Consider the following 16,847-nt stretch of genomic DNA (forward strand, 5'->3'; position numbering starts at 1 on the left):
CATGAACGACCTGACCTGCTGCCATAACACTCTTCCACGCCGTGATTTCATTCGCCTTAGCAAAACCATCATCGCCAATAGCTGGAATGATTATTGAGTTAGCAGCGGTCGCTCTTTCCTGACAATAATCAAGACCACAACACCACCATGGAAAGACCATCCATCACACCAGAGAATCCTATCACGGCTTCGGATAGGACACACTAGGCTCATCCACACCTTTTTATTGCAAAAATCCAACCCACCACTATATATATATATATATAGATATATATATATATATATATATATATATATATATATATATATATATTTATTTATTTATTTTTTTTATTTTTAAGTTCGCTTGCAAACGTCAACGAGAGAGGACGTGTTGTTGTTTTGATTTGCAAGCACATTATGGCACATTATGGTACGACCGAAAGATATGGAAGGAACACCTTCCGTATCGACTATTCGGAGGCTCCTAAGCGACCCACCCTAGAAGAAACCGTGAACTTCCTTTTTGAAGTGCTAGAAAGGGTGAAAACCGTGTAGGTCAGCTCCTCAACAGCGGTGCGGCAAAATCGTACGCAAGTACCGTTAAGCAAGCACCAGCATAAACATCTGATACGAACACAGCATCAACTAGTACTGCAGGTACTAACACCACGGGACGGCGCAACGGGAAGGCCAAATCACTTCCCTTACAACCACCACTAATCCACCAGCGAGCACTGCATCGAAAGTGGCTAATCGGTTTGTGATCCCGATCGAGCCGCTAACTCTCGTTTCGCCTTCGGGTCCGAAGCGGAGCGTGAAAGCCAGTGGTGAGCAACCCGAGGAGAAGATTCGTGCTACCGTTGGTGCCGTCGCAACGCATGTAGAAAATTACATTGCCGCTGCTGCTCCTGCAGTAGTTGTCACTGGTGCTGAAGCTGCTCCTACTTTTACTGCTCCTGCTGCCAATGGTGCTGCCGTTGCCGCTATGATCGATGCCGCGGCTACCGCTGCCGTTGCCGATGCTGCCGCTGCTACGGATGCTGCCGCTGATGCTAACGATGCAGCTGCATCTGAGCCCGTTAGTGTGGAATGCCGGGCGCTTTCAGGTGCCTTATTGTTCAAAGAGCCGCTCGCAATCCCTTCCACATCCTTTTCCATCCCTTCCCACGACGAACCGCTTGCGGTTAAACGCAAGCAAAATCCGGAAACGGATAATGAGAGTGACGCCTCATGTTCGTCAACATTTAGTGTTATGAGCGCGTCCAAGCGTAAGCCTGGTGGACCGCCAAAAAAACACACAACTTCACTACAGATTAATTAAGTTTTGTTGCGATGGATCCTAACGCGGTAAGTAGCAATCTTGGTAGTAGCTATAATCTAGCTACTATTAATATTAATGCGATTTCTAACGCGACAAAGCTGGAAGCCCTCAAAACATTTATTAGGACGATGGACCTGGACATCATATTTCTGCAAGAAGTAGGGTAAATGTACCAATAGTGGTGCAATTTGTGGTGGTACAGATGTATTTTAATGGATTTAAAGTGTCAGAAACGACAATTTCTGCATATTTCAACACATAACAGTTGGAATATGTTTTATCTTCGCAACCACAACCATTTTTACCATAAAACACATAGAATTTACGAAAAAATACATATTTTTGTGAATGCTTCGTTGTACCTATAATGGTGGTATGAATTTGGTTGATGAAAATATTGACTGAAGTACTGAATAACACCTGTCGTCAACCCATACTCAGAAGAGTTTGCTTGATTTGAAGTCGATTTTTCACTCAGCCAGATAAGCGAATTTTGGCCTTTGTTTCATAAATTACTTACAGAAAACTAATTTTTGTTGCTTATTTTAATGAAAACAGTACGACATGTCAAAAATGTCGTCAAAAAAATCTAAAATTAGCTGTTTTTATTGATTTTAGAACTAGGACCACTAAAGGAACATGCCTGTTTGGTGTACCTATAATGGCACTATAGTAAAAACATTTAAAAATACGTAAATATGGTCAAAAGCCAATGAATTTTAATAAAACAATATCATTTGATAACAATTATGTTAAAAAACTAATAATTGCGTTGTTATGTGGTCATTTAGAACGTTAACAAGAATATGAGTATCGTTATGAAATTCTAAGGATTTTGGAAAAATGTTGATACCTTTCACAAAATAATGGATTTTTCGGTCACTAAGAAACGGAATGGCCTCATTTCATTTTTAAATCCTTTGTAAAAGGCTAGAGAACATTTCACACTATCATAAATAACTTAACTACTGTTAATTTATCGTATGAGACGCATTTTAGTGCAATACCACCACTATTGGTACTAGCACCACTATAGGTACGTTTACCCTATGTATTTCAGATCTATCGCTTCCTGGGTATAACGTAATTTGCAATGTTGATGTGACGGGGAGGGGTACGGCGATCGCTTTACGTCAACATTGAAAATTTTCCCATGTCGAGCGCAGCTTAGACTCTCGTCTGATTTGCGTTCGACTCGAGAACAATGCCACCCTGTGCAATGTTTACGCTCCTTCGGGCAGTCAGCGGAGAGCGGAGAGGGAGGATTTTTTCGGGCGAACGTTACCTTTCTATTTGCGGAATGCATGTAACCATGTTATTCTCGCGGGTGACTTTAACTGCGTGTTGCAGCCGAAAGATGTGACGGGCGCGAAAAATTTTAGCCTTTCTTTGCAAAACGCTGTAAGCAACATGGACATGTGTGACAGCTGGGAGCTTCTCAGAGGTAACTCAGTGGAGTTTTCTTATGTCACAAGTGGTTCGGGTTCACGTATCGATCGTTTTTATGTCTCCTCTTCACTTAAAACACAGTTAAGAGCGACCACTATGCATGTCTTGTCCTTTTCCGATCACAAGGCGCTTACCGTTCGTGTTTGCCTTCCAATCCCGCCGAGCCGTTCGCATAGCAATGGCTATTGGCAACTGAGACCACATGTATTAGCTGACGCAAACCTGGAGGAGTTCGGATGCAAGTGGAACTATTGGACCAGACAGCGTAGAAATTACGGGTCGTGGATGCAGTGGTAGGTTGAGCTCGCGAAGCCTAAAATAAAGTCGTTTTTCCGTTGGAAAACGAATGAACGGTACCAAAATTTTCGCTTGCACCATGAACTGCTCTACAGGGGGTTGAAGTCCGCCTATGATCGATATGATCAGGACTTCACCCGCATTAATGAAACACGCGTATGTGGAGAGAGCATGTCGGTCTTTCAGTTAGGGGAGCAATGGAGGAGGTGAACGGTGATCGACAAGCTGACGGTTGATGACGTATCGTCCTTAACTGAGCTAAAGGATATAAATGTTCATGTTGAGGGCTTTTTCAGAAATCTATACACAACATCCGACACATCCACAACGACCACAGAAACAACATTCACAAGCACACGCGTTATTCCCGAGGACTGCGAAGCCAACAAAAATTGCATTGACGAGTTTACCTATGGTGAGCTTTTCGATGCAATTAAAAAGTCACCTTCGAGAAAGTCCACTGGCCCGGATGGAATTCCCAAAGAGTTTTATCACCGTGCATTCAGCATCATAAATAGAGAGCTTCTACTAGTTCTTAATGAGGCCCTCTTAGGAAAGATTCCTGAAAGTTTCGTTGACGGGGTCATAGTGTTGGTTAGGAAGAGGGGAGGACGCTGTACCATGTCTGCATTTCGACCTATATCACTCCTTAACGCAGATTACAAGCTTCTGTCGCGGATGGTCAAACACAGACTCGATGGCATCATCGGTAGGTGGGAGATTATTTCGGCAGCGCAAAAGTGTTGTAATAAACCACGCAACATTGTTCAAGCTGTTCTTTCCGTTAAGGAGAGAGTGATTGATCTGCAGAGGAAACGAAAGTGTGGTAAGCTAATTTCCTTTGACCTTTCGCATGCTTTTGATCGCGTCAATAGGAATTTCCTTTTTAAAACCATGCTCTCTTTGGGATTCCATCCGAGGTTGGTAGGGCTTTTGAGAACTATTGGTGAGCGATCCGCATCCCGCATCCTCATTAATGGTCACCTCTCTCCTTCCTTCCCGATCCAACGTTCTGTCCGACAAGGTGACCCTCTTTCCATGCACCTTTTCATCCTCTACCTTCAACCGCTCATCACAAGACTAGAAGGCATTTGCTGCGGCCAGGATGACCTGGTCAACGAATATGCTGACGACATCTCTGTGGTGACAACCTCTCCTGACAAAATCGAGCGTGTGCGAGAACTATTTGAGGTATTTGGAAGTGTCTCTGGTGCTCGTCTCAACGTGGACAAAACCAACGCACTCGACGTAGGAATCGTTAGTGCTTCCACAATAGTATCTGTCCCATAGCTACACACTGTTCAACGGCTTCAACTGCTCGGAATTCTATTTTCGAATAACATCCGAGATGACATGGGACAGAATTGAGACGTCGTAATCCAGCACTTTAGATCTCTTGTGTGGCTGCATCGCATGAGAGATTTAAATCTTGTGCAGAAGGTATACCTTCTCAACACCTTCCTGCTACCGAAGCTGTGGTACGTGGCGTCAGTTTGTGGCGCCAGAGCATTGGACATTGCGAAGGTCACTAGTGTTATTGGTTCCTTTCTGTGGCATGGCACTGGAGGAATCCGGATCCCACTTCATCAGCTGACACTACCACGGAAGTGAGGTGGTCTGAATCTGCACATACCAGCAGTTACAGTTCATGTTCTCTTGACGAACAGGTATGTTGCAGAACGAGAGTGCCTAGCAATCGGTGAGCCACACATCATCAGGGCCGGTAATCCACCGGATCTCTCAATCATTCCGACTACATATCCCTGCCTGAGAAACGTGATCAAACAACTTGCGTACGTGCCACCAGAGTGCGGCCAAAGGCCATCGTCTCGGCTGTTGCGGCGTATGCTTACGAGCAGATTACCAGACGCTAAGAGTGCGTGAGACACGACAACACAGCTGGAGAAGGATCTGGAGAAGCGTCAATTGTCCAGCCTTATCATCCCTTCAACGTTCGACACTTTTCCTGCTGGTCAACGGAAAAATTCCAACATGCGATCTCCTTTTCCGAATGGGGCGAATTGTTACCAACTCGTGTCTGTTTTGTCCGTTCGTGGAAACCCTGTAGGATAAATTTTCATGTTGCAGAAGAGTTTCTGCGGCTTGGGAGCTATTGCAACAGAAAGTTACTGCGTTAGCTCCAGGTAGTGCTCGTTCTTTTAACTGTTTGCAATTCCCAGTACTAGCCGGAGTTAGTACTGAACAGAGAATAGGTGTTTTGCGTTTGTTTGCAAACTATATAATCCACATCGTTGGTAACAACGATGTTATGATTGATCTAGGCTTACTCAAATGTTGTCTTACGTTATAAAATATGTTATGTTTTTTTTGAAAACCCCCTGTCGAATAAGAGGGGTTTTCAAATTAGAGAGGTTGAAAGTGAATGAAAGGACCATACAAACAAGAAAGAGACAGAACATTTAGTATGCAGCCTTAATTGTTGCTATAGGAAACTGTGCATACGATTGCCAATTTGAGCATACATTATTCAATAACCATGGCAACATCATACACAAATAAGAGGGACACACATTTCAGAGGTTTTCCAAATGTACTGGAAATCAAGGGACTGCAAAATGTTCAAATAAGAGAGGTTTTTCCAATTGGAGAGGTGTCAGTAAGAGAGGGCAAAATGTTCAAATAAGAGAGGGTTCACTGTATATATATATATATATATACTGTATATATATATATAAATATATATGTATATATATATATATATATATATATATATATATATATATATATATATATATATATATATATATATATATATATATATATATATATATATATATATATATATATATATATATATATATATATATATATATATATATATGTGTGTGTGTGTGTATATATATATGTTTTATAAATTTTTGTTATTGATTTATTTATTTAGTTATTTTTATTTATTTATTTATTGATTTATTTTTTTTTAGATTTTTTTAAATATTTTTTAACGCTACCATGAATTCTATTCAATTTCATGGTATAAAATTTGATGGTCATTGTAAAAAGACCTGGTAAAACTGCATTAGATAACCAGATAATTTCGTCTAGTTGCATTAAAGGTAGTTAAATTGACTTGAGGTGATTTATGATTTCGGCTTTGACGATGGATGAGCATTACAATAGAGATTGGCATGCGGGAAGAAACAGGACTTTTCATCAAATGTTATTCTCCCAGACTGTCAAAATAAGATTTGTCAATGTTAACTTGACGAAATGAACCGTAGTAATTTATGATGGTTTCGTTGCATTTTTAGATAAACATGCTACTAACATAAATATAAGCAATAACGTTTTAAAACAAATAGATAAGTTGTGCAGATATTCTTTTTTTACGGAGTTCTTGTATATGTCAATCGTTCTGGTTGATTGATAGTTTATATATTTCATTGATATTCTTGCTATCTACATGCATTTCGACATGCTTATGTTACGGATACTTAACCGAGAGTTATAAATCGATAGGTAAAACTTTTGAATGATCCAAAAATTGTGTAATAATTGTAGCACCTTATACCAGGTCAAAACTCAACATTTTCGTTCAGATAAAAAAATCATATGTTCAAAATATGTTTGCAGTAAGTGGTAACTAAGTACAAAGTGTAAGAAAAAAGGGATAAACGTGTAATAAATCACAATTGTTAAAATACATCAAAACAAAAAAAAACGCTTTTGTTATATGTACATATTGAATGAAAAAAAGCTGTACATGTATACAGCAACATATGTTTTCTTTACTACAGGCTAATTTTTTTTTTATAAACTCAAAGTATATATAAATATATAAATATCAAGCTCTACTAGGAACAATTAAATAGTCATTTTACATAATTCTATAAATATTAGCAACAAAACATCATAGATAATAGCTAATTAAAACAAAAAAAATTTAGGTTGCACAATAGATAATATCAATTGAAAAACAAGACGGCTAATGTCATACAATAACAGCCAATACACGAGCTATCAATTACCTTAAACAATTGTACTCCAATCACAGCAAACATAAACTGCAAGAGGTACGTCACTAGCATAATGTTACCGATCGTTTTTATGGCAACTATCACACATTTGACTACGTACTGAGAAGAATTCAAATGTACGGGAGAATGATAGTTAAAATATTTGTATTTTAAATTGGTGTTGCTATATAAATTTGTTCAATTTCATTCAATTAACGATGGATTTTTTTAACGTTCTCGTAATTAGGGCCTAGTTGGCCATATCACTATATGCAACCATTTCTGATTGTAAGGTATAACATAAAGAAAAAAGCAAGTTTTGTTTTTGCTTCCTTTTGGAAGAAAAAATGTTGAATTAAATGAAAAGTCTTGCTTGAAAAATAAATTTAACTGTAAATACAGCATGTGTAAGTCAATCCTAGACGATTCTGATTTTGTATGTGTTCAGAGCAAACGGTTTGTACAGTTCAGAAGCAAAACTTTTCATTTTGATCGGTTGAGCGGTTAAGTGTTTTTTATTTCATTCTAGAGAGTGGCATTTAAATCATAGATTACACTTCTGCAGGACAATTTTTACTGTCAAAATCTGTTGATTTTTAAAAGCACCTAAAAAGAAGTGGGCCCAACAATTGTTAATATTGTTACAAAAGATAATTAAAAAAGTTTATTATTTGAGACAATGTAGACTCTCATTGCATATGGAGCTTTAGCTGTATTTTCCTGGAGATTCATAAAGACATACCGACTTTCAATAGAAAGCCGAAAATGAAACAAAAGTACTGCACGGTAAAGCGTTTGTTTTAGAAAATCGATAAATGTATAAAAACTTAAAAGCCAATTTTAGCTGAAAATAAAAGCATTGATTAAAACCATTATTGTAAAAAACAACAACAACACCAAATGAGAATTAATTTAAAAATCTCCCTCAAAAAGAGGACATCAGAAAGCGTAGTATAATGTAACAAAGTGGAAACACAATATCAGGAGAAAAAAAAACACAATAAATAAACCGAACTAAAGAACAACTCAGTAAAAGGAAACGAAACTCCAATTCAAACACAAATCTCAATGTAAACGTATTATAACCACTTTGGGCCGCATTTTTGCGTCCTACCTTATACAATTGTACTCCGATTACAGCGAACATAAATTGTAGCAAACAAGTGACCAGCACAATATTGCCGATGGTCTTTACAGCTACTATAACGCATTGCACAACATGCTGAGAATTATATAGAGAGATTTTGACGTTAAAAACTCATCTGCACGAATAACCAAGGAGCACACCGTTCCTAGTGTACTAAACATTGTTAATTTATAAAAAAATGTTTAAAGTAAATTAAGCTTCTATATTCATTACTAAAATATGATTTTCACGCTCGGATAATATATTTTGCCAGTCAAAACCCTTTTGCAAAATCAATGTTTGCTCACAAGAGCATAGAACCAATATTATTATTCTGATGACTCATGCTGATGCTGATGCTGATCGTAACTAGCCATGATATCAAGGAAACATCAAAAATATATATTCACCTGCTCAAAATAAAAAGCACTGTCTTAACTTACCTTCAACCCCTTTGCTCTGTTAATTGCACGTAATGGCCGAAGGACACGAAGTACACGTAGTATTTTTATCACAGAAATGGCACCAGAACTAAAATCAACAAAATAATTTAAGCATACTAAGATCACTATTCACATTTAGATATCCTTACCTGAAAAACATTGATATTAATGATACACAGACGACTAGGAGATCCAACAAATTGAATGCTGATCGACAAAATGCTCCATCGTGAAACAAAAATCCGTATGATACCAGCTTTAACAGCAATTCGATAGTGAACACCGACGTAAAGAAGTAGTCAAAGTAGTTCAAAATTTGATTTCGTTCGCTGTTTGCATTAAGAGGATCTTCTGCTGCTAACATAGCTGACGAAAACATGATGCATACCAGTATAATGTTGCCAAACGTGCTGTGATTGCACAGCCAGTGGCAGAATATGCGAAATCTGTTAAGAAATGATATTTAAACAAAACTTTACATTAGGCACAAGCGATCCAACGATTTTAAACTACTAGAATTCTTCTAAAAAAGCATCACGCAAAGAGTTAAAATTAGATATTTTAGGAGAAGGACAGCAGGACCTGTATTTAGTGGTAGTGGGATGAAAGATTCCTTTCACGACTCGACCCGAAATCGGACACGAGACTATTGGAATCGATTCGCTTCCTTGCGTGCTTTGGGTTACATAGGTGGCAGTCAAAATAGAGACCCCGAGGGTACGACGAATTCCGTGCGTCCCCTAGTTACAAGAGGTGCACCGAGTTCGGTAAGTGCAAGATAACTTGAGCGCTACAGGATTGGAATCGCGGAATTTCAAAAATATTTCATTTTTCTAAAAAATAATTAGTTAGGTAAATTTTTCACACAAAGACTAAACATTTTGTAACTAATTAAAAAATCTCTAGTAAGAAACACATCGCATTATTCAGGTAGAATTACGATTTACGATACATTAATTTCATGAGTTTGAATAAACATTATTATTTACTCCTTCGATAAATAAGTTTAAATCCCTCAACACTTTGGATGCGAGGGAAATATGTCAGGGATCACTGATTTGTAATCTTAATATCGCCTAATAGATAAGGCGTATTATCATGAAATTATTTTTTCCCTGTTTTATGCAATAATTTTATGATACTCTGAAATAGTCAAAAATCAAAACTATAAATTGAAAAAATCGTTTCATGAATAAACTGTAACCACATATATTCTAGTTATATTGTGAATTTTTAAAACATCTAATAGATAGCAAATATTTCTTCAAATATCCACTAGATTTCAACCTACTTTGTTTACATGGATGGTATTTCAATTTGATCTTATTTAAATGAAAAGTATATACAACATAAAACTGTTATATTCCCGATTTTGATGATCAAGCCAAAGCATTAAAATAGGAAACAACAAGACAGAGTTTTTATTCATTATTTTCATCATATTTTAGTTTGCTATTATTCAATTACACTTCCATGCAGACCATGGCTAACATATATGATAGCCATCAAAAATGTAAACAAAACGTGCTTGGCACCCAGGGAAAAATAAAAAAATGGTCTGTTACTCAAAGTTTTTAAACATCCAGTTTTTAATTGGATTTTTGAGCATCTACAGCAGCTGTGAATGCATTTATATAGGATTTTATTCGTTCCTATAGAAATGAATGCACAGCTGCTGCAAATGCTTATAAATCTTATTAAAACTGGCTCTTTTATCAATTATATTTTAGGGTATAGTTTAAGTATTTTTGAACAGACGGGGATTACAAATATTAGTTTTTAACAGTATCAGTAGCTTGGTATATATATACATTCAATAGCTAGGCATGTCCGCGTAGGACGTTACGCCAAAATAAAAGAAGAAAAGGCTAGCAAGGAGGAAATACAAATTAGTTATTCTTTGCATCTAGTATAACTAACGCGAGAGGTTGTAGTCGCCTTAGGCATCATGTTATTCGAGCCTGTCGTTAATCGCTTTGGAATAGTAAGCATTTGATATATTATGCCAAGTCAAGGCTATCATTAATCATCAACCTGTTTGTTTTGGATAGTATAAAAAACGCTGAACCATCTGGTATCGGTAGAATTGTATTGATCACATTTAATTCAGACATTCGGCGTGGCCTAGCCACCTTAAGGCCCCCATCTTGTGAATCTATACAGCAAAACATTTAACAAAAGTAAACAAGAACAAAAAAATATTATTAGTATTATAAACGTTGGGCACTCAACAAAAATGACAAGCTTGCATCAAATGTACATGGACTGCCTTCTGGAACCCATGTTCATTCTGTCCAAAATCGTCAAATCTATTGAGTGCCCGTTTAAGATTACCTGTTCGTAGGAGAGAATATGAGTAGTGCGTTTGATTTTGGGATTGGCTTTTTAGACTTCTTCACACTTAATTCCGATAAGCGACGCGGTCGCGCAGAAGCTGTAGGAAGTTCATCAAATGTCTCACCTAAAACATAAACAAGATATTAATAATTTTTTAGTTGTAGTTAAATTTTATTAAAGACCACAGGTGATACTTATATTGTATGTATGGAATTTTTTTTTTCAATCATACCGACCTGGAGTATCTTGCTCTTCATATCCTTCATCGTCTTCTGCGACAGGTATTTTGGTATCTGAATCTTGACCATCATAATCATCAGATCTATGCAGAATACAATCATTTATAGAGTAATGTAAAAAATCCTTGATTAACTGCACACATATTAAAAAATAAAACTGCAACAATAGATCAATCAAAAAGGGTGTTTTGAATCGTTTTGACTTACATATTCATTGGATCATTGTCCGAGTCCAGATTGTCTTTATCATGATCCATAAACCCGTCATCTCCATGTTCTGTTGGTGTTGGTTCATGAGACAATTTTTCCTCCTCGCCATCAGGGTTATCACCCTCTTCCTTTTCAACTGTTGTTAGTGAATCAGCATCTGCTAAGTTATCCACAGCGATAGCCAAGAACACATTTAACAGAATATCTGTTGCACAACATTAAGATATAAATCATATTTGAAAAAAATGCCTATCAAGCCCTTAAGACACGGGTCTCCATGTACATGCGGCCCTCGAGAGTCTACAATCCGGTCCCGTGATGATTTTGTAAAGTTTAATACATTTGTTCCAGAGACTCATCTCATCTCATTATGCGAGAGGCTCTATACCATGCAACACTATGATTTATATGCAATGTTAAATTATTGGTTCCAGAACTACGAATGCCTGCGTGTACTACCAGTAGGCCTAACATTCAGTGACGTATTGATCACCCATAGCAGGGTATTCAGTTATACGTATCACAGTCCATTCTGGGCTTGAAACCATGTCGAGCATGTTGTTAAGTCGTATGCCACATATGTAGTCGTATGAAATTCTTATAGGTGCCAGCAATTGGCAGCGGAAATTCTCGCTTTGATGAGCAAGATCCAGAAAAACATTCTAGAAACACTCGTCACCATATACCACACACTTTTAAATTACACAATCATACGATCCTTTTCCTCCAGGCAACAGTTTTTTTAATTGAAGGATGCTTAGTAACGATGCTCATATTTTCCTGTTAGATGATCAGTAGGGGCGGTCCCGTGGTACAGTCGTCAACTCGAACGACTCAATAACATGCCCGTCATGGGTTCAAGCCTAGAATGGACCGTCCCCCCGTAGCAAGGATTGACTATCTGGCTCCGTGGTAATGAAATATGTCTCGAAAGCCTGTATAGGCCGGCATGTCCGCGTAGGACGTTACGCCAAATAGAAGAAGAAGATAATCAATATCAAATAAATGATCAATGTTTATCGATATTGATCTCCCGCTGCGCAAAGCGATCGAAAACTTCTCAACCTCTCGCACAATGTAGCTAGAGAGCAAGAACCATATCTCGATCGGTTTCTGCGGAAAGCGAACTAGAAACCGAGCTCAAAAACTGCTCGATTTTTTTGTGCGGAATTCGACCGGCCGATCGGCGAATCGTTTATGGTCGTTCGAGATATCGCGCTGCATGTGTTTATCTCTTTCTAACAAAAAAGCTCCGCTACGCGACCGTGTTGACGCAAAAATGATAATGGCCGAAAAATAGTTCACAAACACGATCTCTTTCTCCCCTCATTCCCCTCTTCCCCATCCTTTCACCACGCTTTATCATTATTGGTTCTTGCTCTCTAGCAACATTGAGCGAGAGGCTGAGAAGTTTTCGATCGCTTTGCGCAGCGGGTCGCATTTAGTTTTACTTGGTGGCTAAAAACACGTTATAAGGGGCTTCTGCTATATAAATATCTAGTTATTTGAACTATTCAAATCAAAATTTTAATTTGGACTTAAAAAATAATTTAAGCAGCAATAATATTAAAGAAAGCTATTAAAATTTGATATATTCAGTAGGTATGTTTCTCATCTTCCAAATGGCACTCAACAACGTTATTTGCGGAGCTATGCCCGCTAACTGAAAAGTTTGGAGACTCCTGCATTATGATGTAAAGTATTTAAAAGGATACAGTTGCCACATATGAAGAGAATTATAAAGTAAATGCTGGCAATAATTCCAAGCGAGGCCACTCCTCCGTAGGCTTGAATTCCATCATACATAACCATATTCCAATCTTCTCCAGTAAGTATCTGCCAAAAAGAAATAAAATTGGAACATTTTTTCTAAGTTTATGAACAATGTTTGATGTATACACCAATGCACTCCGTCGCTATTGAAAGGTTCCTCAATGATATAACGGGTAATCCCCGAAATACGCGTTACCTCTTATAAACGGATTATGAGATATGCGGTTTTCTGAATTTGACAGTTATTCGAGCAAATTGTACTGATTTGACACATCTATTGTTAAATGCAAGGTAAATTTTCTTTCATTACAATTTTAAAAAATCATACAAATATATAGAAATTGTAATCTTCAGTCAGAACCATAACAAAAAAATAGTGAATGGCTAAAACCTTACATATAAAGCAAACTTATACGAAAGTTAGCTATGTTTTGGATGAAGTATGTTTTTGGCATTAGTTCCGACTTAGGCGAAAATTTGAGAAACGCGATTCCTTTTCGATCCGCATTGATAGCGTATCCCGGGGACAACCAGTACACTTTAGCTGGTAAGTTACAAACGTACCTGGAATACTGTGAGTAAACTCTGTACAAAACTGTCAAAGTTCGATCGCGGTTTATCCACCGAGCTGTTAAAATTAAACTTTCCTCCAAATACTTGCATGCCAAGCAATGCAAATATAACAATAAACAAAAACAGTAGCAATAAAAGTGATGCGATGGATTGAATAGAATTCAATAAGGATGCTACTAAATTAGATAGAGATTGCCAGTACCTGAAAAATAATTAGAGTGGAAATCAAGTATTAGCGAAATATCACAATTTCTAATAATAAAAAGCTTTTTTAAATGCATAAAAAAACACTCACTTAGTCACTTTGAACACACGCAGTAATCGGACACACCGTAGGACGGATACCCCGAGGGGAGGCATGATTTGAGTACTTGTTAATATCATCTCGCCTATGCTACCAATCACAACGAAACAGTCGAAGCGATTGAATAAAGACACAAAGTAACCCTGAAAGCCCAAGCTATACATTTTCAGAAGCATTTCCATTGTAAATAATGCTACAAAAAACATATTCGTGTACTCTACGACGATAAATAAGATTAAGATTAATACAACATTACACATTGATAAAATCACACAAAAAGTACATACCTTGGAAATCATCCAACCAAGGCGGCTGTCTATAATGTTCAGTAGCTAAGACGCCAGTATTTAAAAATACCAGTATGATAATAAGCCAATAGAATGCTTGTGATTTTACAGCTTTACGACAGGCTCGGCGTAGTCTTCGGTTAATACGATCGATCGTTTTTCGTTTTCTGGCAACCCATGATTCATGTTGAATTTCTCCATCTTCGCCTACATTGTCCGAAGAGTCCAATTCGATTATATTTTTCATTTTTCCTTCTTGCATTCCGCTGGCGTCATTGTCAGGATCTATGTCTTCCGCTTGTGTAATCCAGTCAAGATATCCTCTAAGATCTTCTTCGATCTGTTGCTTTTCCCGCAATTTCTGAAAATCTCCACGATTTTTGGCTTTCGTACGTTCTTTAGAAAATTCACCACTCAGCACACCAAGAATTAAGTTCATTACAAAAAATGCTCCAAGAATAACCATTGAAATGAAGTACACCCATTGCCAACTGCTACCCATAGCATCTTCAATCTATAACATATAATAGGTTTCTTGTTTCGTATGATTTATAATAAAAATTTCAAACCAGTACCTTCTACCTACATAATAAAGCATGTCAGTCCAACCTTCCAGTGTTACGCACTGAAAAACGGTTAACATGGACAATCCGAAGTTGTCAAAGTTTGTGATTCCAAAATTAGGACCTTCCCAGTAATACCGACACACCATTTCCGGTGAGATGGTGTCACAATGAAAACCATCTTCTCCGCATGGATGTGGATCATCCATTATCTCTCCTGCATTTGAAACAAAAAAAAAGTTCGGAATTTTGATTGATTTTTTACGAAATTATTGATAATTTCCTTCACTACATACCCGTCTCGTTGTGGAAGCAGGATTTGTGTAATTTTCCGGAGAAAAGCTCTAATCCTATGATAGCATAAATGATTATCACAAATAACACCAATAGGGCTATGTGTAGCAAAGGCACCATGGCACGTAAGATAGAATTCAGAACAACTTGCAAACTAGGTACTCCAGATACTAAGCGCAATGGTCGAAGTACACGAAACGCGCGAAGAGCTTTTACATCGAATCCCTCCTTCATCAAGTTGGAAAGTGCAGTTGATATCATACTGTAAGATATATATATATATATAAAGGATTAAATCAACTATTGTTTATTGCTAATATTTAAACCAATTTCTAATGCCTCGAAAACGATATAAACACAAAATAGCCTTAAAACCATACCTACCCTATAACAACTATAGTAAAATCAAGTATATTCCATCCATTCCGCAAGTACGATCCCGGATGTAGTATGAACCCGTAAGCGATCAGCTTCATAATACACTCTGCAGTAAAAATCACTAAAAATATATACTCGATCTTTTCTAGGGCTGCATTTGTGCTATTAGAATCACTGTTTGGAAAGGGAGTGTACACAGCTAAGGCAACACAGTTGGCGAAAATAGTCAGCAGTATCAAGTACTCAAACGGCCTGAAACGTCATGTTAATAACATAAATCATATATTACATCGACTCTCACAAAAATCATTTACCATCGTAATCATTCTTCTTTACAATTCTCCTTGATACTTACTTCCATTCGACTATTGCGATGCATAATTTCCGCAACGGGTTAGTCCGTGTTAGGCAAAACAGGGCTCGCATAGGTCTATCTGGTTGAGGTTTTACACCAGCACGACGTGTCGGTTTTTTCGGAGCAATCGGTATGGTTGTTCCACCAATATTAATTGCTCCGGCACCTGTTGCGCCTATTGGTTCTGATGCAGCTGCCGCAACTCCATCCCCACCGCTCTGTATATTTGTCGTTCCAATTGCTGTTCCCGATATATTATGATTGGGGCAAGTAACTTCGCTACGAATCGTACTGTTAACTAACTCAGTGTCATCCATTTTGGCCGTTGCTTGACTCATTGCCGTAGTAGACTTTAGAGAAGTTTGCCATACATCAGATAAAGAGTGTTGCCGTTTGAGAAAAAAAGAACGAGATGAGTTCTTCTTTTGGGGACATATAACAGAGGATTTTGTTATCCCTTTTCCACCAATAGGTTCAGCAGCCGGTTGGTTTAGAACACGTTTTTCGACGGTACCAGTGTTCTCACTTTCATTCCACTTTTTGGCTCCAGGCGATTTGTTGTGTGAAAATGATTTGTTTAATATACTAAGAAACTGATTATGTTGTTCGTGATGCTGGTGCTGTTGTTGCTGGTGCACCTGATCTGTGTCATCTGGCACTCGGGAAGCCAAGGAGTTCGAAACGTCAGATGTATGAAAAGTACAAGTTAAATTGTTTCCCGAGGAAAGCACATCTCTAAGCTTGCTCTTGTTTTTGGCTTGTTTCGAATCGGAAATATTAACCAGAAGATCACCTGAAAAAATTAAGGAAAAATGAAAAAAAAAAACACTCACAAACACTGTCGCGTATTACAAAACCTAATTGCACAAACAGTTGTTCATCATTCATATTGTACATTTCATTAATGTATAATATTATTTCCTAGTTTGAAACTCTGTCACA

General features: G+C 37.7%; 1 protein-coding gene across 9 annotated transcripts in view; it reads right to left on the reverse strand.

Moving 5' to 3' along the window:
- LOC120954745 (muscle calcium channel subunit alpha-1-like) overlaps positions 1-16,847 on the reverse strand; it is a 53,814-nt gene that overhangs the window by 36,191 nt on the left and 776 nt on the right. For 3 of the 9 annotated variants that reach the window (XR_007452695.1, XR_007452694.1, XM_049610038.1), the window contains 15 exons: positions 15,906-16,698; positions 15,557-15,802; positions 15,175-15,434; positions 14,902-15,095; positions 14,316-14,829; positions 14,020-14,245; positions 13,716-13,926; positions 13,094-13,214; positions 11,376-11,583; positions 11,166-11,251; positions 10,927-11,053; positions 8,742-9,038; positions 8,593-8,680; positions 8,138-8,245; positions 7,036-7,143 (listed from right to left, as the gene is read on the reverse strand). Coding sequence is in view for 7 of the 9 variants with exons in the window: in XM_049610038.1 (XP_049465995.1) it covers positions 7,036-7,143; positions 8,138-8,245; positions 8,593-8,680; positions 8,742-9,038; positions 10,927-11,053; positions 11,166-11,251; positions 11,376-11,583; positions 13,094-13,214; positions 13,716-13,926; positions 14,020-14,245; positions 14,316-14,829; positions 14,902-15,095; positions 15,175-15,434; positions 15,557-15,802; positions 15,906-16,698 (3,587 nt within the window). In the remaining 2 variants the exon portion in view is untranslated. Of the gene's footprint in view, positions 1-7,035; positions 7,144-8,137; positions 8,246-8,592; positions 8,681-8,741; positions 9,039-10,626; positions 10,748-10,926; positions 11,054-11,165; positions 11,252-11,375; positions 11,584-13,093; positions 13,215-13,715; positions 13,927-14,019; positions 14,246-14,315; positions 14,830-14,901; positions 15,096-15,174; positions 15,435-15,556; positions 15,803-15,905; positions 16,699-16,847 lie in introns of all 9 variants that reach the window. The other 6 variants (XM_049610039.1, XM_049610043.1, XM_049610041.1 and 3 more) reach the window with 6 other exon arrangements.

The sequence above is a fragment of the Anopheles coluzzii genome, chromosome 3, assembly GCF_943734685.1.
Source record: "Anopheles coluzzii chromosome 3, AcolN3, whole genome shotgun sequence".
Lineage (NCBI taxonomy): Eukaryota > Metazoa > Arthropoda > Insecta > Diptera > Culicidae > Anopheles > Anopheles coluzzii.